This window comes from Cygnus olor, chromosome 6 (genome assembly GCF_009769625.2).
Source record: "Cygnus olor isolate bCygOlo1 chromosome 6, bCygOlo1.pri.v2, whole genome shotgun sequence".
Lineage (NCBI taxonomy): Eukaryota > Metazoa > Chordata > Aves > Anseriformes > Anatidae > Cygnus > Cygnus olor.
The window spans coordinates 3,815,884-3,839,474 of record NC_049174.1 but is presented as its reverse complement, the minus strand read 5'-3'; the positions used below and the strand labels follow the sequence as shown (position 1 = coordinate 3,839,474).

The following is a 23,591-nucleotide window of genomic DNA, read 5'->3' as shown; positions in this document are numbered from 1 at the left end:
CTTAAGTACCAGAGCTGTAACTGCTTAGTTGTGAACAAAGAAACTTAAAATGAAATATACAGTATTGACAGACACAACATTATTAGAATAGAAATAGCCAAAACCCATGAAGAAGGACACTTCCATTTATTTAAAATGACAAAATAATATTCCATTGGAAAAAAAACGATTTTGGGACTACTGGCCATGTAAAGACACAGTTATGAGTAAGGCTGTTGTTTTAAGTCTCACAAGAAAATTTCATCCTGGTTGATAAAAACTGAAGTTTAAAAGTAATGAAAATAGACTGTTGCATATAGAACATCGGTACAAGGTGTAGCTCCAGGGAAAAAAAAATGTCTGATCCTACATTACAATAAAGGCTCACATTCAGCTATTCATGCAAAGACTAAAGCATTAGGTCACCAGTTGTGATATTCTGTTAGCCTCAGTAACCTAGGGTACCAAAAATAAGACAGTTTAACAATACTTTCCATTTAAGTACATACTTTGCTGTAGGCCCTTCAAATTTTCTTTCCCTTGAGCTTTTGCAGGGGCATGGTGGTCTTCCTGGGCAGAATACACTAAACTGAACTAATTAATTATTTTCAAAGAAGCAGCCGATCAATTCAGCATATCTGAATGGTTGCAAAGCAGCTCTGCAGTTCCTGAGCCATGTTGGCCAATGCTGTCCTCCCAGGCACTGGGAAGGGATAGCAGTAGGGTCAGAAGCTACACTAGCAACTCTACCTGAACATGGGGGATCCAGCATTCATGTTCTGGAGTCCTTCTGAGTGGCTGCAAGCAAATTAGCAGTCTGGACTAATACATGCCCTTAGTCTAAGGGATGCACTGCTTTAAGACAACCTTGCATCTTAACTGAGTTGTTAATTATCTTCAAACGTGCTGAAAAACAAATCTGTTCCTCCTCTGACAGAAGCACAATTTTATGCCTTAGGTACTAAAGATAGCATATCCTGCTGCTATCACTCAATATAGCTTTTCACTTTCGTGTGCCCTCTCCCTAATTGCAAAATCAATTATCAAAGTTTGTTGAGTCTTCTAGCTATTCAGCAATTAAATGCCCTGTTTCATAGTACATGAGAAAATTAAGTTCTATTCCACCTGGCGTGTTTTACTGTAAAAGCTACCACTGACCGGATCCTCACTGTGGTTAATTAAGCACAGTGAGTAAAAACAAACCCATTTTTTACTCTCAGAGTAGGTTCTTGTTTTGTCTGATAGTGCTGCCAAACAGTATGACTGCAATCTGTAAAGCTTTAGTCTTGATTGTTATACATTGAGCTACAAGCTCAGCATGTGCCGATACAGCTTCAAGGTGTTTTCATAAGTGCTCTTTATGTGAAAGATTGTGCAAAACATCCTACCCAAGAAGACTCTGCCTTAAGAAACAAGCAAAAATGAAACGTGGATAACATTTTTTTGGCTTATGTTTTCCTGCAGAGCAGTATGCCATACTTTTATAAAAGAAACCTAGGCCAAAGTTCAGTAGCACACAGGTTCAGTGTGGCATATATACCTGCAGCATGTTTCTCTCCTCCCCTTTCTGTGATGCAGAAAAAGATTCAAAGCTGTCAAAGTTCTTCAGAAGCAGAAGGTGCAAGCTTTCTGAACAAAGAGCCTCTGCAGAAGAACTAGCTTTCCTCTGACATCCTTTCATGTACAGCAAAGTACTTTAAATGTTACATTTACCAAATTCACTTAAAGGCACGTTTCTCCCCCTCACTCTTGTGAGGACCCCTCTTTCTTATCCTTCTCTCTTCCTTTGCCCTGGCACAGTATGCTGTCAATGGGATATTCTTTAATGAAACTTTAAACAAAACTTGTGCGTATATGGAGCCTACTCAGACTGCTGCTTATATTCCCACTAGTTAAAAATTGCTACTGTGGACCTTCAGGTTGAGAAATGTATGCTTTTAATTACCTAGGGCCTTCCCAAAGAATTGGAGTGAAGCTTGTCACCAAGTCATTGACTGTAGAGCAGGATGCATAAGCTAATCAGCTGGTTAATGATGCAGTCAAAAGCTCAACCTTTAAGTTGAATATGCTGAACACATCTGCAACAAGGAAAGTACATGTCAATTATACAAGCTAAGTAAAGCCCCAGTGCTCTACAGCCTTTGCTGACCATGGAGCACAGTGAGGTCTTCCCCAAATATACTAAGGTGTGAATCTGGTGCTCAAACTGCTGTGGGGTGGGTGTGTGTGGGAAAGTCATCCCTTAATTTAGCTTTATTTTTTTTTTCCCTTTAGTATAATAAAAAGATAATACAGGTCTGTTAACAGGCACTACCTTAAAGGTACAGCAGTGCTTCAAAGCTGTGTGCCTACTCCAGCTTCCCTCCCTACCCCCATCGCCACATGAAGGACTACAACATTATTATTCCTTCCTCCCGCCTGTAAGGGGAAGGGGAAACGTTTTGGAAGCTTTGCTTTACTGTTCCTCACTACTATCCCCACCGAAAAGTGCAAACATCAACTTAGAGCAACCAAGTTTAACTCTCAGTTCCCAGTTTCTCTTCACATATTTGAAGAGAAGCATTTGGAAGTGGTAGCTTGTGTCAACTGGCTGATGTATTTTTGAATGGGGAGGAGAGGAGTGAGGGGAGGAATGCAAGTTTAGCTAAATCTTCCCCCAAAAGGCTGGTTTATGATGTGTACCACAGTGTCAATCTCCGCCGGACCCACCATCCGAGACACCTCATCGAACTCTTCAGGAGACATGGGCAGCAGATTTTCTGGAGACTGGAGCCTAGAAGGGTGGCTAATAGGAAGAAAACAACAGAGATAAAAGATCAACCTTCACTAAAGAAGTGAGGCACAGCTGGGCTACCATGGCTGGCTCAGAGTGCAAAAGTTCCACTCATGGGCTCTCTTGAGAAGAAGACCTAGCCAAAAAGAAATGTACCATGCTTTGTAAAGCAAGCATGGCTTTCAGTGAACAACAGGAATACATGGTGACCTACTTTCTTATCAAACAAGCCCAACAACTGTTTAAGAACTTGCTTTTCATGGAATTATTAGCTAGTGTGACTGCCTACAACTTTTTTTTGAATGTAAAAATGTCAATTGTTTCAATGACAGCGGTTCACGAATGTGGCATGATCATATCCTCAGAGAGGAAAGATTTGTTAGGGGCACCTTAAATATCATGAAGATGGGTGAACTACAGCTGAAAAATTATGCTCGGTTCCTGGCAATCCAGCATTTCCATGGAAACTTACACTTCAGAAACAGAGATTAACTCAGTCTTGATGTAGCCGTTTCCCTTGGGACCGTCCAAATCCATAGGCTCTGGGGCTTTAATGAGAGAGGGAAAAAAAAAAAAAAAAAGCTTGTTTTTTTATCAGGTTTACCTCCCATTGCCATCTTTTTTGTTCCAAATAAAGCTTGTGACCCTAATAATACACAGGTCTTTCTTGTGCGTTTTATAGCACTATGGTTAATTCATTTCACTTTTAGTCAGATTTTGCTTTTTGCTTTTTCCTTATTGACACTGGGAAACAAAACCTCCCCTACAGCTTCAAGTACTGAGACCACACAGCCAGTCTCAGTGTAGTGCAAGAGTCAAATATGACTGTCGTGGTTCCAGCTGTTAGTGGGAACCTACATCTCTAAATACATCACAGGCAAACAAAACTGAATTAGCGGGACAGAGACATTTTTTTGAGCTAATCAGAACTTGTGTTGTTCCTCTTTAAAAACAGACTTCTTCTTAACCTACTGAAGCTCAGGTGCCTGTTCTTCATCTGAGCAGCACTCAAACATGGGTTAGGCTGCCAAGACGTTCGATCCAACTGCTGCCCTTTCTTTCTATGCCACAGGAATTACCCAGTTCCCACCTACCTCAAGAACAAACACACTTATGCTACGTGAACCGTTTATAGCACTCACCCTCCTTAGGCCTGGAGTAGTACTTGCCAAAGGCATTGTCTTTGGGAATATCTGGGTACAGAAATCTCAGTGGATTTTCAGGAATGTTCTCAGCTGCCATCACTTTGTAGTTGCGGATGATATCAGGGAAGGTAACAGCAGAGAGCTCCTTCTTGGTGTACGGTTCTACTGAATGGAACTGGGGCTCTACAGAAGAGAGAAGAAATGACTCTTAAAGGTGGTTTCAAAGCTTTTTCTAAAACTGTCCAGAAAAGCTGCAGGTCAAGTGAGCAAAAGGCTTACTTTCAAAGTGAGCACACCAGTTTTGAGGAGTAGGCAGGCATGTGGGAGGGACAGCATATAGCGATGGCTGTAGGTGTGTTTTGTGTTCAGAGTGATGGGGTAACCTGTCCACGGAAATGAACCACAGTATTTCATGAACTCATTGAAGCTGTGCTGCCTTACCGACCTTCTGCCAGATGATGCCATTCAAGCTCTATTGCCTATTAGAAACTTTGACCCTAGTACACCACTGGGGCTCTTAGGAAAAATGGAGACCCATAAAGCCTTTCTGAAAGCCCCAAATGCTAGCACCCTTCTTTGCTCAGTTTTTGGATGCCTCAGGTATGAAGGCAACAAGGAGAAAGAAAAAAGAGGTGATTCAAGTACACTCAGCACTTTCTCCCCCAGCTGTTACAGGTCTTGGGCTTATCCAAGTTAAATGTCAACAGCTGCAGCATCCTGGCAGGTGGGGTTGATTTAAGCAGTGTGATAAGGGGAGAAGCTTGACAGGTCTCAAGTGAGGTTACATGTTTTTGCAACTTTAGAGCCTCTAGGCTTCCTTGAAAGACAGTGAGAGAAGTGGCCTAGGTAATAGTGGTGTCAAGCTGCTTGTCTGACCATTCCTGGAAGCAGGAGGAAGGAGAACTGCAAGGAAAATGAGGTAAGTGAATACATGGTTCATCTGAGAAGAACAAGAGAAGGAAGGAACAAATTGAATGAGTTAAAGAAAGATGTTCAAGAAAAGAAGTTGCATACAAGATGAAGTAGGGCAGAGAACAATAGTCCGGGGGACTGAACAAGGCTGCCGTGAACAATTCCTGGGAGAGAAACAGCTGATGGGGAAGGCGATACAGGGCTGGAGAGAAGGAGAGAGGCACAGATTTGTGTGTGTCTGTACACAGCCCAGGTGGTTTGTTCTCAACAAACTTCCAGGTCAGAAGCAGTATTGGGGAAGTTTTAATAGTTCTACTTAATCAATTGTATGGCTTATGAACTGTACCCAGTAAGGCACGGATCTACTGTGGTTTGTGGCCTGTAGCTTGTAAGGGTGGGACTGCTGGGTGGTGTATTGCATTGGTTCTCTGTGTGAAAGAGACGAGCATAAAGACTAAGTGTTCTGATGTAAGCATATGTTTTGAAGATCAAGGCATTCTCTGTTACCAACTTACCGTTTTGAGATCCTTCTACCCAAGTAAATGTGATTGCTCCCTCTCTGCTGCTTTCACTGAACCTTAGTAAGAATGTTCCTGGACTTTGGTCCTTCAACAGAGCGCGTTCTTTCTCTTTACTGATGAATCCCATGATGCAGCTGTAATGTCAAAAAGAAAAAGTTGAGTTAGCATCTCAATAAAAAAAATAAAATAGGCTGTGCTGGTCTAGCTAGGAAAACTAAAAAGCTTTTGTCATTTTAAAGAACTGAAATATTTATGAAAGCCTCATAGAAAGCTTTGTCCTGTGAACAGCTGGGAAGTGAGCAGGACAGGAGCTGCCCTGTGGAAGCCATGAATCATCTCTGCTCTTCTCATCACTTGTCCTTTTGCTTGGTGGCTTATCCAAATGTTTTTCTGCGCTCGCAATAATATATACATATATATATTTTCTATCAAAAGTAGGCTGTGGAGGTAGAAGTCAAGTTATGTGTATGCAATAGGGTTAAATCCAATTTTAACTTCAAAACTGTATTAAGGATCAGTGATTTTTTCCTCTTCAGCTGATGAAACAAAGCTTGCTAGCTACCAGATTGCATCCATACATTTGAGTGATTAATTTTATTCCTTGTGCATGTTATCTATATCACTTGTTAAGCTTGTGTAACTTCTACCCCATAACTACATTATGCTCAGCAAGTTATTTGTGTAGGCAAGGAGGCCCATGTGGAAGTAATTCGAAAAAATAAAAAACAGGCTGGCCTGGACAAGTACTGGTAGGGAGTTGTATAAGCCAGCAATAGGTCAGAACTCTGATCAAGCCCCCCCCAAAAGGTCAGAATTTCTTTGCACTGTTAATTCCTCAAAGTACTTTGTTAATAACAATAAAGGTTTGAGAAATAGCTGTGCTTCTGTGTATTGCTAGGGAAAATGCTCTTTGCACAAAATCTACTAAATAAGCATGGTTTTGTTTAGAAACTTCAGGTGTCTTCTGTCTTTTAGATAGCGTGCTGTATGTAACAAATGTTCTGTGGGTAATAAGTGTACTTTGTGTAACAAGTCTTCTGCCTTCCTATCCCCCACATATGAAGAAAGGCAAGTGTTCTTGTAGCTGTAATGCTTAGCAACGTGCATACAAGGGGAGTCTGTGAAGTTGTGTTGTGTTCTTGTCATCTACTCATTGTGTTTTAGCAGTGAAACAAGGTTTAGACTGAACTCATCTTGACCTAGGGGTGATAATTTGAAGTCTCTTGAATGTAGTAAGAGCAAGTCTGCAGACTTGTGGGATACTCTGCAGCATGCGAGCTGTTAACAGGATTTCGTAATGTCTGAGCCTAGCTTAAATAACCAACTACAATGCACAGTTGTTGTAGCCAAACCTGTTTCTGGCACAAGTTATTTCTGAAATCTGCAATACCAGCGCTCAAGGTTTGCTAAAATAGTATTAAAGGATAAATGGAACTGATTTTCAATTTTGCACAGTCTTATTACACTACTGGTAAAGACTCCTTTCTGGGCTGTTACTGCAGATAAAGTCTGGCTGCTGCCTCCTACAGGACACTCAGAAGTACTGTTTGTGGGTTTCTTTTTTTTTTAAGATGGATGATCACTTCATGAATTATACTTTGTTGTACTTTAGTCTTCCCTGACAAACACAAGACAGGCTCTGTTCTGTGGTGTGGGAAGAACCTACTTATGGTGAAAGAGACTCTACTTAAAAAGGCAAAAAAAAAAAAACACAACTGAATATTCAGAGCCCTTCTCTTCTGAGACTTAAATAGCACAGCTTGGTCATCCAATGTTTTTGCTTTAAGCAGTTGCCTCAGTCAAGACTTCCTCACTGCTAGAAATTGGTTGCCTCAGGATTTTCTGTCTGTGAGTTGCACTTGACTTGATCCCAAGTGTCAGTACAATCTCCCAACCTGATAATGCAACTGTTAACCCAAGTGAAAGCTTTGAGGCAATGACCACATCTTTGTTAGCTTCATTCAGGTCTTACCCATCATTCCAGAGACACAGGAGATGTTTCTTAATAAGCTCCAGAATCCCCTCAATCCACAGCCAAAAAGGGAAATTTTTGTCATTTATATTTTCCTGAAATTCAGAGGTAGGGTGGGGGGGAGGAGAATGGAGAAAATGAAGCATGAGTTTTGTTAAATGGAGAGGAAGCAAGCTCTCAGTCTCAGTGCCATCATCTTCCTGCTTTTGCATATTTCTCCCCTTTTCTTCTCCAACACCCCCATATTCTTCTCTTTATGATTTTCCCCTCCTTTCTGTGCTGCTATTAAAGAACAACAGAAACTACTGGGAATGAGTCATGTACTGAATCGTAAGGCAAGAGGCAGTGAGAGAGAAAAGGCTGCCTGAACCTATAGTACTCACAGATGTGACTGGTTAACTCTTGTGCAACTGACTATGCTGGTTTCAGAACACAGGAAAGAATCTGCTTCTGGCCTGGGCAGGAACAAATAAATAAAACCCTCTCAGTTTTTAAACTGAGTTCATACCTTGCAGAATCTTGTCCAAGGAATAAGACCATCATGAGCTCCTCCACTTGTTGGCCCTGAACAGAGTAAATGGACATCAGTCATGTTCCGTGAGTTACTTAAAAAGACTGAAAGGAATTAGAGGAGCAAGTTCTGAGTGTTAACTTGCAACTCTGAAGTGGTGGGCTAAGAAAGGAAAGAAATGGAAGGCTATTGCACTTTATAGGCTACTGCAGGGAGAGCTTGCAGAGGTCCCCTCTGAAGAAGTTCACTGCATGAGACTGAGCAAATGTGGCCCCCAGAGTGCAATGCGCACCTTGTCTAATGGGAACTAATTCATTCTGACATTTTCTACGCTGTACTACACCTAGTATTTACTAGTTAATTCTCTTCCTGGAAGCATTTTGCTGTAGAAGAGATTTTTTTCAAACTATAAGCTTTTCTGTAGGAGTTGAACAGACCCTGCAACTTTTTTTTTTTTTTTCCTGAGATTAAGAACTTTTCTGTTCTCAACTCTGGTGACTTATAGGCTTTTAACCCAGGAACTCTGACTCCTGGGTCTGCCCCAACCACGGACTCTTCTCATTCCTGTTGTAATTACTCCCTCTCCTTGTTTTAATGTCATAATTTAATGTTTCATAATTGCATCAAAACTTCAAAGAAAATCCTATGCCATGACTACAGTAGCTTTGTGGACCCTGACTGTATTCAGGGCACAATTCTTTCCAGTACAGACCAAGCTATGAACTTCAATAAAGACAGAAATCTTCTTTTCCCTCTCATTTCTTTTTCTTTAAAAACAAATTGGGCTAAGGAAGCTTGTTTCTGATACTGCTAATATTAGAGACCAAGAGATCAATGTTCACATCACAAAAGCAGTAGGTGAGTTGTATCCTGGCACCCTGTTAGATTCTGCATCCCCTTGCATTAAAGTATCCTGAATACATAACGTTCAACTTCCTGAATTTTTTTTTTCCGTGGTGAAAAATACTTTTAGCTGTAGAGATGAGACTTAAATAGCATCCTTACTGTTACCAGAGCTTGACAAAGATCTCTTAAGTTCTGAAATAAAGTTGACCATAGAAATGTCAGAGGTTGCTTTGTCTTCATTATGATTAATCAGACTAACAAAAATGAGTCTCCTTACAGACTTTTAAAAGGTAACCTATTTAAATTAAGGAGATTGGTTTTTTTGTCAGATCTTATGTCTCTGGGAAACTAAAGAAAGGGAATTAAAGAGTCTGGAATGTTGTACTTGATACCTAGACTTCCTAAAGCCAAATCCCTTGAAATATAAATCCTTTCTGAAACCTAAGGAATAGGGGAATATACTGAATCAATGGTATTTTATCCTGAGTCCACTAAGCTAAGTCAGTAGCTGTGATGGGTGCCCTGTCTATCAGGCAAACAGACCAGGAGTTTAGAGAACAAAACCTATGGCTGATGATGCTTTTACTAAGGACTCTGGCCTGGGAGACATTTAATTTGGCATCTCTTAATAGTTTCATAGTGCCTGCACTTTGGTATGGCATCTCTGTGTATACAGTATAAACATTCCCTGCAGCTGAGGACAGGTATATCAATACATGTTTACTATGTATGTTTAGAACTTCTTCAACAGGCAGAAGTAGCTCCAGCTAACAATGCCCTATCACATGAACTCCTAGGATAGGACTGCAGATTTTTTCATGACCTGACCTTCTTTTGCAAACTCTATCAAGTGGAAAGCTAGAAAAAATTGTATTGCTACAGTGTGATATTGTATAAGGGGAAAAGGCTTGAGAGGAAGTGAAAACTTAAAACAGATTACAGAAAACATAAACTGGCCATCTGCTTGTTCAGTGGAACTAAAAGTGGTAGAAGCAGACCATACCAAGTAGCTTCTCTCCCAGCATGCTCAATTGATCTGCATTAAGGCCTCTCTTTGTCACAGAAGAAAACTGCCAGCTCAGAACTTCAGAAAGTTTAGACCACTTTGCATAAGGTGGATTCAGAAAGAAGGACAAGTTCTAGAATGGAAGGGAAAAATACAACATACAGTTAGTAAACATTAACTTTGGATCGCCACTTGAATTTATGAAAGTGCAGTGCCTGAACAAATGCAGATGTGAGAATGTATGTCAGCTTGAGACAACCCTCAAAACCGGACTGCTATTCTGATGGGGACTCTTTACCGAGAAGAGCAGCTTCTGGGACTCTGCTTTGGGTAGGTCTTCTCCCGGTGGGTCAGATTCCCAGATCACAGGGTTTGCATTTTTGAACACTTATTTGGCTTCTCACTGTGTATACTGAATACAATAAATTTCCCTTTGTGGGTTCGAAACACTGCCCTGTTGGGGGTAGGGTCAGTAAGTCATTCTGCCTCCCTCTCCATGCTCAAAAGCTGTTAGCAGTCATCTGCAGGGCAAAAATGTAGCAGCCACTTGCATGCAACTGATGCTTAAAATCTACATTAATACAATTTCAGGAACTGTGGAAGCTCACCTTGCACAGAGAGGTAGAAAGGTTTTTTGTTTTGCAAATACCTTGGGGTCAGTAGACAGCATGTTGAACCATAAGATAGAAGCCCATCCGCTTGGAAGCTGGCTCACGTTTGAGATCACAACAATGGGAAGGGACGTGGTCTGAAAGGGACACAGGAGGAAACATGTCAGACTATCCTGTATCCCTGCTGAAGTCCTTCTTTATAGTACCCACAAACCTGTTTCCATCTTAATTCTCTGCTCGTACTGTCTTAATTGTCATCATCAGTGACAGAGGAAGCTAATCCCATCTCTTTCATTTAAGACATACCTCAAGGTCTATTACTAAGCCAGGCTGGCACAGCTGTGTCTCAAAACTCAGGGAGTGAAGTTCTTCTGTTACGATGAGAGGACCCTTTGAAGAAGGAGGAAAAATTTAAGAAAACCTTTCAGGGACTGAAAAAATCTTTCAGGGCCTGAAAATCCCTGGAGGGGAGGGGAAGGGATTTATTATGGGAAAACCCTTTTCTCTGAAGTTGCTTGTTTTGGGATGCTCCTTACTCTGGACTTCAGAGATGGTTTACAGGCCACAGTTAAGTGATAATGCTAACTTCCTAAAACTGCATGTTATAATGGGTACTTTATTCATCTCTTTTTGGCTGCTACCAGAAGCCACAGAAAAATTTCTCATTTCTGGAAAGTCGCGTTAAAGCTAGATGCCAATGAGGGAGAGTTGAGAGGGATCATTCTGGCAGTAGTTCTCATTTGCAGACGTTTCCTACGTAGGTAACTTCTTAGAAACACCGAACTTGACTGGTAGTCTGTCTCCTGTGTGTTTCTTCATGGGGCTGAGTGGAGCATTGTCTTAAATGTTTGAATGCCATCTTGGTGTCATGCAAAAGCTTTATGAACAAGGTTAGTGTTGCATACCTCATTTGTTCTGCTTCCTGCGTTTTTCTGTTCTTTCAGTTGCTGCAAACAAACAAACAAAGCTGTCACTCATTTACTTTTTTCACAACTGAAAGCAGTAGTGGATGCAAATGCTTGTGTGCTCTAGCTGCTCAACTGCATATAAACTTGCTGCACCAGTGTCAGGTCCTATTTGTTTCCAAGCTGTGAAAGTGAAAGCATTATAATGTATACTACTCTTTTATAACGCATTCAGTTGTGAAAGCAGGTACTGTGTCTTTATACAAGAGGCCTTATAGCAACAGAAGCAGTACGAAATCAGGAAGGATCAGATAAAATACTGGTTTATCGAAAGTACACCTCTGAATTGAACAAAACTCTGGACATTAGTAGTGTCCCTTCTGGACAATGAAGGGAGACTTCCATGTTATCAGGTTCAAGACTTGCATTTTTTTCCTTTTCTGTTGTAATGATGAAACCAATCTGATTTACCTCATAATCTGCAAGTGAGGTATTTTATAGTCTCCTGAAGGCACTGAATTTCTTGTAGTTGCTCCCTCTTAGACAATTTTCTTCTTCCAATGCCGAATATCTTTAAATTACTCTATGCTTCTCTGTCTATGGACCCTCCCCTGAAAAGCCCAAAATAGTTCTTCTAGGCTTCTTTCTCTTACTCCTCCAACATGCTCATTACAGGATAAGCGGTATGGCAGCAAATACTCGTCATTGAAATAGGGCCAGAAAGGCAATCAGCAATAAGTATTTCAGCTGAAACAGGCCAAAGATTTTGAAGAGAGATGTTTGTTCACAGTTCCTTTTTTTTTTTTACGAAAGTAAACGCTGACTTCAACAATAAAAGCAAATTGTCTGCTTCCTACCACACCCTCTGCCCACACAATTAAATGGATATGTCAATAAAAGAAAAAATCCCCTACCAAATGCCTGAACTCTGCTGCTAGACTTCCGTTAGTAGATTCTTCCATGTTCATTACTTTTGTGTTTGTTCCCAGAATATTAAATTTCCTGAACCTTCACAAAGAAAAAAGAATTAGAGGTCTGAAATCCATTGAAAGAACCCAACGTTAGTATATCAAACTGTGATGCCACATACCCTTTGACTGAGTTCTTTTCGCTTACATCTCTGTCAAAAAAAATAAAATAAAATCATCTAAAGATTCTGCCACAGACACAGCAAATTTGTTTTTTAATAGCTGACTGAGAACTGGTAAAATGCTTCTGTGAAATCTGTTGTGCAAGAGTCAATTGGTTCAAGCAGTCAAAACAAACATTGCCTTACACAAGCTATCTTTTTACTGAGGTTCGTGCTTTTTTTTTTATGGGTGCCTAGGTTTTAACTCTCTCTCTGAAATGAGATATACTTTCTTTAAATCTGCTTTTAAACCACATCACTTGCTGAAGAAATCAGTGCATCAATTAAATCAGTTTTCCCACCACTCACAATTCTACTGAGTTGCATTATCTGGTACACTTCTCAAAGCCTCTGCTTCCAAATAAGAATTTCTTTTCTTTTCATCCACTCCATGCTAGTTTTTGGACCCTAGAGCTGTTTCAAGCGAAAAGAATGGCCCTTGAAGACTCAAATAGGAAGACAAATCCCTTTTGTGCCTTTATAGCCACTGTTGTGACTTTGGAGAGTCTGTTACGCTTCCATGCCCTTAAAGCAAGTGTTAAATTCACCCAAACTAGGTTGTTTATAAAGAGCTGAGCTTGCTTGTGAAAGTTCAGGTAGAAGCCTGTATCGATTACTCTAAGATCTCACTAGTTGAAAACATGTTAAAGGGAGAAAGTTTATACCTCTAATGCAAGACAGCTTTAGAATTAACAGATTCCTCGCTAAGGGCTATCCAAAACACAGGATATTCTAAAGACAACTGAAAAGTAGGGAAGCTATATGTGCCTGGAAACAGAGTTCAATTCTATGCTTTCATCTCTGCTTTCTGTGCTAGCACAAGTGAAACATCCACAGCAGAGAGAAGTGCTTCAGCAGTGCACATGCTGACCAAGTGCTGTTCTGTGCCCAGGCCGATCTAGCAGTAGTGAGCTCTCCTCAGCACACATGAACATGGCTGGCAGTAAGAACTTGAGGCCTTCTGTCCTTTGTGACATGCCACAAAACTGGGGAGAAAGACTTAGACCAGGGGCATAGGGGAAGGATGTGCCTATTGTGATGGAGAACTAGCCTACTCCAACACTTAATATGACTGCCTTCTGGATTTCTGAACATGAGGCCTGCTTAGCTTTCTCATAGAGAAGAATGAGAAAAATGCAACATACTTATCAAACAAAACTTTCACTTTCAGGTTGTAGTTCAGTTCCTGCAATTTCACCAGCAATCTGGAAAGAAATTAGAAACAAATAAATGACTGAACTACAAAAGACAGCTTCTCTGCTATAGTGCTGCTTATCACAGGTATATTTGAGCAGCACAGCTCAGGAACCTGTATGGGCCCCAGGCGTGCTCCTGTAGGTAATGTGTTACAAGGTAATGTGTAGTGACAGGATAAAGTAGCAGTGTCTGCAGAACTGACCCAAGTTCCTGCTTTAGAGGAAAAATAGATTGGCAAATGAGTTACTTTGCATGGAAAAAATAGCCTGCATGTATCTGATCTACTATCTGGTTGTATTTCTCAGACACTCAATTGTCACCACGCCTGGTAAAGGGTAAAACCTGAATGCAAGTTAAACTATGATAGAAGACATCCCCCTGCCACTTGGCACTTTGCTCATCCCCTTGACCTCAGCACTTTGGCTACTGTGTAATGTGTGCACTCCTCCCAGCTGTAGGAAGCCAACAAAATGAAAGGCTCCCTGCAAAAGAAGGGGAAAACATACCTGAGCTTCACAGTGAACTGTACGCCTGTCTTAAGGACTAATGGCCTCTGAGGGTGGGTTGGCATGCAAGGTTGTCTCTCTACCACAAAGGAGCTATGGAAAGAATAGATTAAAGACAATTTCATTTATCAGCGTTTTCTTTAAGGTATATGAAGCTACATACAAAACAAATTTTAAAAGAATGGTGATTTCCTAGTAGTACTGCACACTAATTCATTCTGTTTCAATGGATACAGAGTTCTGTGTGGCTTTCTTTTGCTTGTTTCAGCAGGCCTAGGAATGTTTAAAGCGTAAAGTGACTTTGTGAGCCATTCATGCATTTAGGAAACACAACCCTTAGGTAGGATGGACTGTTATCTCAGACTTCCCTGAAATCAAACAGTGTGTAAACACTGATGCAACTCACATAATCCAAATGAGGAGTGTTGCTTCACTTGCTATTTTCAGCTTGCTAAATTCTTATGCTTAGTGTTGTAACACACACCCAAGAGCTAGATAAACTAACTAGGGATTCAGTGTTAGTTGCTAGCGCAGGACATAAACACATAAAACAGCCTCATTCTTTAAAATAAATAAATTAATTAATCAAAAAATAGCTTTTAGTGCTGGATGAGCAGGGGATTGCCTTTTGAACTGGTTATCTTTATGCAGCTGAAAGCAAGAAATGGATTGACAGACGAGGAACTTGATTTTGTAATTACTGCATGTTGTAGCAAGCTCCTGCTGACTTACAGGATGACAGGTCACAAAATCCTTTCCACAGGCCTAAACCCGTGGAAAGGTGAAACAGGATAAATCTCAAAAAATAGTTACTTTATGTTTGTAACAAACTTAGGAAAACCTCAAAAAATGCAAAGTTAGTGCGCCTGAAATCCTGAGTAAACAGAAAGGAAGATTCCATCCATTTATTCACAGTTGCAAAAAGACCCTTCTTGTCTGTTACCTCTGGATAAGCTGTTTGAAAAGACTGTGTGTTCGGTCCTGCAGAACTTGCTTGTTTTTTGTGATGGGATCGGGGTCATAAGTAAGCTTCTGCTCCAGTTCCTCAAGCTTTTTGAGCTGCTGACGAACTTGCTGCAGGCTTTCAGCAACAATGGTGAACCTACAATTACAGGGTGTCATTACTTTTAGCATGTTTTTTGTATTGTACTAATGTTGAGACACCAGCAAGGTAACCGTCTCTAAGGAGTACACAGTACACAAAGAACACTTTTGCATTGGAAATGTGGTGAAGTAAAAAAAAAAAATAATCAGTGACATGTAGTTACGCTGTGACAGAATGAAAGCGCATAACATAAATAATCAGCGTATTTGACAGATCTGGTGCTCCTTCGTAACACACTTCAAGTGTTTGGCCAACCCAGTCCTTGTCTGGAGACTTACCAGTTCTGTAGCTGGTCAAGGCAGGCATTGGGTGGGCCACCAATACATGCAGTCTGTTGTCTGTGTTTCCACTCCACCAGCTCCTCATTAATAAGAGCACTCTGTGTGTGCTCTGTGGTGTTCAACAGCTGTATTATCTTGTTTACCACTTCCTATAGGGAATGTTAAATTACCCTGTTTATTAAAAATTTTTAATACAAAAAAAGCTAAGTGCTGTTTTAGCTAATTCTGTGTTTTGTAAAACTTTGCAAGGACCTCAGAGTAATAGTTTCTACCAGCAGAGGATGTTTCCCATAACATCTACTTCTTTTTAGCTGGAGTATTTGCTAGATTAAGTGGAGAAACGATGTATATTCAGTATTCTAAAGAGCCAGTGTCCCAAGTGTATATTTGGGACCACCCAGTGCTTGCTGGAGACTTCAACACTGCAATAAGAGTGAGCAGCACGCTTAACTAAAACATAGCTGTAAACATCTTAGTTGTTTTTTCCTCAAAAACATGATCGATATTGCATTAATTTCTCTCATTGTTCTTGTAGCTTTACCTAACAGTGTGATAAAGAAAGGTTGCTAGAAGAGAAATATAACTGCTTAGTGATATTCTAGATTCTCAGGAAGGATTGAGAGAACAAAATCCATCTTGAAGTGAGAGCAGAAAAAGATTGCTATGATTTGATATGTCAACCTAATGAAAACAACGAACGTGCATTCAAAATAAAGTGCTGTTGCCTTCTGAAAAGAAAACTAATGCACTACCTTTCTCTTGATGTCAAGTAACAAGAACATCTTCTTGAGATTCATCTGTTCTTTCTTATATTCCTCCTGTGACACACCATTGGGCTCGTGCTCTGTAAAAATAAGTCCAAACTGTGAAGCTGAGGCTAAAGGGCAGCAGCAGGCCTTGTGAGAACAGAGAAGTAAGCAGGGGGTGAGGGAAACCATGGAGGAAGAGAACTTCATGGCTAATGTTAACTGAAGTATATCTGCAAAGCTTAAGGGAGGAAATATTTGGGCCTTCTAGATTTTTTTCTCTTCTCTCTTTTGAAAGGACTCTCCACTTACAGCATCAATGCAAGACAAAGTATCTGATATGAGTTTGCTTTTGATGTCATTATTTTAAGTGGAATTCTTTATTGTGTAGACGTGCTTTTTTTTCCTCATGCTGACTTCAGACATGAATCACTCATGTTACCTAACCTGGAAACTAAAGTTAACTCTTACTTCAAGGGAGGATATTTACAGCCCTCTGAGAGAAGCCCATGCTGATAGCTCCCATACAGCAGCCCTACTGACCTTAAGTTAGAGGCTCCCATCCACTTGTGGAAGTGCACCAACTACAAAGACCAAGACTATGGCTCAAGGTAGTAGTCAGCCCTCTTCTATGGGCTAATCGACTGCAAATTTGTGTTGGAAACTGGTCTTTTGTTCGCTTGTTTTGAAACAAAGTCAAAAAGATCTATAGAATGAACCCTGTGTGGTCACAGAGTCTATAGTGTTTGCTATTTCTAGGGGCAAATGGAAGTCAAGGACAAAGGAATGCTGCGTTAGCAAAAAGGCTCCCTTGTAAGATCAGATTAAGAGAATCCATTTTGGGGAATTTAGGCTTCAGCAGAACTGACGAGGGAGGGACGTGATCAGTAAGTTTGGCTGCATATCATGTAGTTTAGCTTCCTGACATAAGACAGCAGAGTTTACTCTTATGAACTGCATGCAATAATGCACATCCTTGATAAATTACTCACCTCTATTCTGCAAGGTTTTACATTTGAAGTCATATTCATCCTGCACGTCCTCTAATGTCTTGATGTCTTGTTCCACATCCTATGAAGTGTAAATGAAGGTGGCCACAATTACTCAATATTTTCACAAGAGTTTAAAACCAAAAAACCAATCACCTTATTTTTACTTGTCACTTTAAAAAGTCTTTTATGCACTGAAAGCTTTTCAATGTGTGTGAATCAATAAAAATTGCTTTAAATACAGCTGTAATCATACTATACTTACTATAACACTGTTTTTTACAGCTTTAACTTTTGTGTCAAGTTCCTTCTGTTTGTCCAGCATCCCAATCACAGTGTTCTGTACGCTCCCCACTTCCATCTGAGGGAGGCAAGTAGAACAAAACCAGAAATCAAATCTGAGTGAACCAATAGTAGTAGAGTTTTTTTGTTAATGCTAGTTAGTGGCTTTTGTTAACAAATAGCCTCACAAAGCATTACTTATGAGAATAAGTCATAGCAAGGTTTTATAAAAGAGTTCAAGTGAATTTGCAAGGAACAGGGAGGATTAAGAAATTCCTTTTGTGTGGTGATGCTGCATTTTTCATTATACCAATAAAAAGCTATAAACACTGTTTTCTTTGCACAAATCCATTCTCCTATTTTGCTTATTTTAATGCATTTTTCTAAATATATTCCAGGAAAAAAATCTGTGCTGAAGGCTGGATCACATCTATGTTAAATGTTTCCATTCAGGCAATGGGGAGAAAAAGGCTAAGAGGGAGAGCAAGGTAGCTTGGTGTACAGGCCAATGGGATAACCTCTTATGCAATTTATTTTTCCTACAGGACAGTAAAATAAATCTTAGATCTCAGTATAGCTCCTTTGAAAGCTGCAAGCTTTCATTTAGGAAGTTTATGGCATTACTTCACTCAGCAAGAGTTGCACTAACTTGAAAGACAGGATTTTTGTTCCATGTGTAACTACTATCATAGAATGGCTTGGGTTGGAAGGGACCTTAAAGATCATCTAGCTCCAACCCCCCAAATCCAATCTAATACTATGTGTATTAGACATGTATTGTTTTTCCAACGCAGGACAGTCAGGGATGCATTGTTGCACTTAAGCTGAGGTCATCCAAAGAATTTATCTATAAACTGGTAAAGGTTCCCCATCACAGACTTAATCAGGCTGCCAGGGCAATCTGAGCATACCCTAATATAGAGGAGGTCTTTGGTTTTTATGATGCTTATAATTATGCTTGTTTTGGGAAATGAGAACCTTTGTTGAACTTACTAGAAAGCAGAGGTAGGGCATGGTGTTTTACATAGTGCCAACAGTTAAGTACAGGAAGATTGTTTCTTTTTCTGATTTGGACCATCTGGCATGCTGGAAAGGCGGTTCACGCTTTTGTGTCATGAGCCAGAACAGAAACTGACAGCTGTACTACAGCTACAAGGTATTTGGGAGTGGCTTTGCCAGAGTGGCTTTTTAGAGAAGCTATTTTGGACACAGTTACATTAGGCCCATTGTTGAAAGCCAATGCCCAAATGTGCTTGGTTAGTCATCACTTCATTACTACATAAGTGGATTACATCTAGCTACACAGTCTGCATGACTTTCCCTACTGCAGAATTCTATTGCGATACAGTTCTTGGAAAGGAAAACATGACATGCATTGTCAGAACCGATGAGGAAGGGAGAAACGTATGGCTTTACCTATGGTTCAGAAGGAAGAAATGAGATTTTTCTTTTTTTAAAAAACAATACTTGAAGGTAACTGGGCAGGGAGAATGCAGCATCGCTTTCACAGAAAACCACCAAAGCTCAGCTGGTCAGTACAGAGTAAATTGGGAGTAAAACGCAGAAGAAAAAAGCTAGAATCTTGAAGAAATAAGGGAAGCACTATTGATTAAATAGAAATAGTGCTTGATTAAAAAAAAAAATCTGATGAGCACATCAGGTCATACTACAGAGGAATTAAAAATAATTTACCTTTTACGTTACCCAAGGAATCAGAATTACTTTCTGGTGCTTCCTCCTCTGAATACTTCATACAGCTCAAACTAACTGGTACATGCCAGTGTTTACTCTTCCATATTTAAAAATCATGTTAGGCAAAGCGGAAACAGCCTGTTTGCTCTTTGTCTTTCTCCACTCTCTGTCCCAAATAATAAGAAAGGGCAGATACGACTGCAGTAGACATCCCAAGACTAACTTACCTGATTAGATAACTGGGCACTGTTCAGTATTTTCCTTTCTTCTTTCAAACAGTTGTAGATGATCATTGCCATGTGTATTGGGTCTTCTTGGAAGTTATCCTGCCATTAGAGACAGGCTATTGTTAAAGTTCATAAATGTAATCTCTTGTCTTCCTTTAAACCAATTGGCAAAAAGTTTGTGACTTTAAGCCTTGAGGCACTGGTCGTTGTTTGCTCCAAGACTACATGAAGTGCAACTGCTGCAACTATCTAAGAGAAGGGTTTTCTCTGCCTGTTATTTTTGTTAGCTTACGAAGAGACTGTGGGACTTGTCTCCAGCCCTTCTCCATTGTTTTGTGCCATTACTGGAAGAAGGCAGAAAATACACTGTCGTCCTAGAGACAGCTTCTCTTCTCTTGAGACCCACCCTTCCATTCATTAGAGCTGCAGCTGCTGGCTTTGAAGGGCTGTTCTAGTTTGATGGGGGCAGCTCTTGCTCAAGGATGTAAAGGGGAGAGGTTTGCTGCCTCTTAGGAACACAGAGGAGGCTGGATACAAATTCAGTCTTCCTGCTTGACACACATACCAAGTTGAAACATGCTCTAGGCTGAGTACTGCCTTGGCAGTCACTGAGTTGTCCCAGCCCTCTTGACTGAGAGGCTGGTCCTGTTCTCAGAAAACACTCCCCCAGGCACCCACCCATGGTGAGGATAAGCTAAGTGTGTGGGAAATCAGATGTGGAGGAGGTAACTGCAGAAGATCCTCTAGCACAGAGTCCTGCAGGGAGGACGGGACAACTGGCTAAGGAAACTAATGAAGTCCACAAAGAATATGTTCTGCAGTGTCCCACTACCAATCACTCGGTCCTTTTCTTTGCCAGTATGATACATGCATAGAATTGTTGTATAATGACAGGTCCTCTGCTATTTGTTGTGATTGTATAGTTCTATGGAAAGGATTTCTTCCACTGTTTCTTCTGCATCTTCTTTTGACTTGTTAGGACACCAAAGAAACTAACTGAGGAAAGCATGGGGTAAGTGAATGACATTCATGTAGGTGCTCCAAATATATGTAGTCAACACCCTACTAACTTCACTTTCTGTATCGACAACTCTCAAACTGTAACCGTACTCTTACAGAAACTAACTTTCTAACTGTAGCCAATTTAAAACGGAGAATAGGAATGTTTGAATTCTGAATACTTAAATTCAGGTTTCTCAAGTACGTTGTGAAAAATTCCTCCTGGCAGGGTAGTCTTAGAGACATCCAATTGCAGTACTGAAGCCACTCAAGCAAATACACAGGCACATGTCCCAGGCATACCTGAAGGTTACGCTTGCTTTTCCTTATGTTGTGTTGCAGCAGAAAGTTGTTTTCTATCAAAAATCGACTGAACTGATCATCGAGCTGTGACAGCAGGTCGTGGAACAGCACCGTAGCAAAAGAGACATTGTTGGCTGCATGTTCCCTAGAACAATTTAAGGCGTGCTTGTGTTAAGTGCTTCCAACCAGTGTTCAAGAAACTCATGCAGGAGTACTTTACTATTAACCCCCAGCTCCAGTTGTAATATGTGCGAGCAGTAAGAATTACCTTCAAACATAAGCCACTTTTATTCTCTCACCTTCTGTTTCGCTTTCCTTGATAGAGAAGCGTTCCCTTTCCTCTGTGCTACTGTCGCCACATTCTGTGCGACTTCATTTACCTGTTCCATGCATGTCAGGAAGCTAAAAGTGACCCTGACACACATGCACATTGTTCTACAGTTCTGGAAAGACACTCCACAGAAGCTTTGGAAAAAGTACAAAGCGCGTGACTAGCAAGAGCCTGAGATGCCAAAGAAACTGATCTGTCTTAAAACAACCCCTTCTTTTAGGGGCTAAAGGGGATTATGAGATGGTACGTGTTACTCTAAATAGGCTACGCTCCTGCCCCTCTTTAGGTCCCTCAGCCACGCAGCTACTGAAATGTCCTACCAGCAAAGGTTCCCCTGGCAGCTTGCTTCCCTAGAACATGCAGAGTTACAGGCTGCAGCAAAATACAAGAACCCTTCTTGTCACATAACCCGGAGGTCGTTTTCTGTGCTTACCAATCCTGGTTTTCCAGCCACTGTGCCAGGTACTGCCTGATTTCCATAGGAAAGCTGTCATCATATAGCTGGTGAACTTGCTCCAAGAACTTGGAGTCAAGTTGCTGTAGCTGGTACCACTGAGTCATTCTGGGGAGGGGGACAAAAATCAGTGTAAATAATTAATATTTGAGCTGAATTGGTGAAAACTCAGCTTTTCATTAAAAATGAAGGTGTAGGAAGGAAAAGTGTTTCCAGCCAACAGAAGCATGTTTTGTATGATGACACTTTGATATTGACTTTGTTCTAATTAAAACAGAATTTAAGAAGAACTGCAAATTAAGACTCTCACTGCATTATTTGATGAAGAATAACTCCAAGTTAAATTACCCTACCCTATGAAAACTGGGATTTCTTTCCTCTGAACCCCTCTCACAGCATTTAGGGTACTAGCAGTGTTACCGCTCTTTCTTGTGTAGTAGGGATGTGGGAGTAAGCAGCTGTGCACCTGATACTTGTACAATACAGGACTTCTCCTGTGATTCCTGGAAGTGGAAAAAGTCTGTCTGGAAAAGCAGAGACTCTTCTGGGGGCTCGCTCCTCAGGTACTGTTGCATTCGCACTTACCTGCTTTGACAACGGACTGGATCTCAGTCACTTTAAGTGAAGACCTTTTGGAAAAACGTTCTGTGCGTTGTGCTTTAGTTCCAGTGCTCAGACTTTCGGGCTACATTCAAGCAGACGCGGGTTACGTGAAGTTAACCGGCAGGGCCGAGAAGCTGTGCACCGACGCTTACCGCAGGGCGGCCGCGAGTTCTGTGGCTGCAGCAGCGGGGCAGGTAGAGGTCCGCCCGGGGGGAGCGCGCAGGGCGCTGAGGTGAAGCCCCTGCCGGGCCGGTGAGGCGGCTCCGGGGAGCGGGGCGCGGAGGAGGACCTTGCCCGGCAGCCGGGGCCGCGCGCAGCGGGCGGGAGGCGAGGCGGGGTGCTCGGGCTGGGGCTGCCCGCCGGAGGGGGCTCGGGGCAGGCGAGGGAACCCTCGGTGAGCCGGGGCGCGACCCGACCCCATCTCCCCGTGCCCGAAAGCGCCGGGGGAGGGCAGGGCCCCGGGCGCGGAGCCGGGGGGCGGGGGCCGTTGGGGGTGCCCGTTGGCGGCGCGCACTTACCCGTCGGACGAGGCAACCCCGCGGCTCCGCTCGCGCCCGCCGCCGGCGCCCACAAATAGCCGCCGAGCCGCGGCCATGGGGGCTCGCCGCGGGGCCAATGGGAGCCCGGCCCCCGCCGCTCGGGCCAATAGGCGCGCGCGGCGGCGCTCGGAGGCCCCGCCTCCTTCCCCTCTCCTTCCGCGTTGGAAGCGGGGAGGTTAGGAAGGAGCGCGGCGGCCGGGGCGGGCGCAGCGCGCAGGCGCGGGCAGGCTGCGCCCCACGTGACTTCGCGGAAAAGTGGCCGGAGCCCGGCAGCCGAAACCGAAAGGGCCGCGCGCGCCCCCGCCCCACCCGCGCGCCCCCGGGCGGCCATCTTGTGGCACGGCCTGGCGGGAGGGCGGTGGGGCACGGAGCGCAGCCCGGGGCTGCATCCAACGCCCGTACAGGAGCCGGGGCTCGGTGTGGGGCCGCCCCTGGCGCTCGGCCACCTGAGGCTTTTATCGTTACCCTCCCGATAAAGGCGTTTCGCTTTCTCTCGCGCCCGCTTTCCTGCGTGTCAGGGCTTCGGGACGCGCAGGGCCCGAGGTTGTCTAACTGCAGTCCTGACAGTGGTACGGCGAAACGGAGCACAGCGCAGTTTTTTCCCTTTCCTATTATTTTGGCTTTGCAGCTGCAAAACCCAGTGAAAACAGAAGCACGGTTAGTAAAAGTGTTCACATGCAGATGTTTCATCTCTTCTGGCAGAGTCTGAGTGTGACCCTTTCAGCACGTCTTTCTCTCTTTTTCCTCGTTTTACTTCGTCAGAACCCTAATCTTATTCATAGTGGCAGAAGGACAAAACCCACACTGCTTTTACAGAAGGAGGCTTGCCCTGCGTATGTTTATTTCATATAAAATGACTTGTTTCTTCAGTGCAGCAAATAGCTGAAGTGCCTTCCAATTAAATGTTAAACCTGCCCTTTTCAAAATGTATTTTAAAGGACAATGAAAACTAATGCCAAAACCTGTTTCACAATCCAGTTCAGCAACACAAAAAATTCGATGTTCAAGTCAAGATAAATAGTTGAAT

General features: G+C 42.2%; 1 protein-coding gene across 4 annotated transcripts; it reads right to left on the bottom strand.

Moving 5' to 3' along the window:
- Nucleotides 1-111: 111 nt before the first annotated feature.
- STAT1 (signal transducer and activator of transcription 1) lies at nt 112-22,789 on the bottom strand. 4 transcript variants are annotated; one of them, XM_040562219.1, is made up of 24 exons: nt 22,544-22,789; nt 21,402-21,530; nt 20,638-20,782; nt 19,336-19,434; nt 17,400-17,495; nt 17,138-17,216; nt 16,152-16,243; nt 15,397-15,548; nt 14,957-15,115; nt 14,014-14,106; nt 13,456-13,515; nt 12,272-12,301; nt 12,096-12,189; nt 11,182-11,223; nt 10,583-10,666; nt 10,315-10,413; nt 9,663-9,798; nt 7,811-7,866; nt 7,303-7,397; nt 5,325-5,464; nt 3,895-4,080; nt 3,225-3,300; nt 2,662-2,764; nt 112-2,057 (listed from the first exon to the last, which is right to left on the bottom strand). In XM_040562219.1, exons 1-24 carry the CDS (start codon nt 22,618-22,620, stop codon nt 2,034-2,036), a joined length of 2,346 nt encoding a protein of 781 aa, XP_040418153.1. In that variant the 5' UTR covers nt 22,621-22,789; the 3' UTR covers nt 112-2,033. The 4 variants fall into 4 exon arrangements, with proteins under 4 accessions (XP_040418153.1, XP_040418154.1, XP_040418151.1 ...); XM_040562220.1 differs by having other exon boundaries at nt 2,689-2,764; nt 22,544-22,759; XM_040562217.1 differs by having other exon boundaries at nt 112-2,764; nt 22,544-22,759.
- Nucleotides 22,790-23,591: the final 802 nt, after the last annotated feature.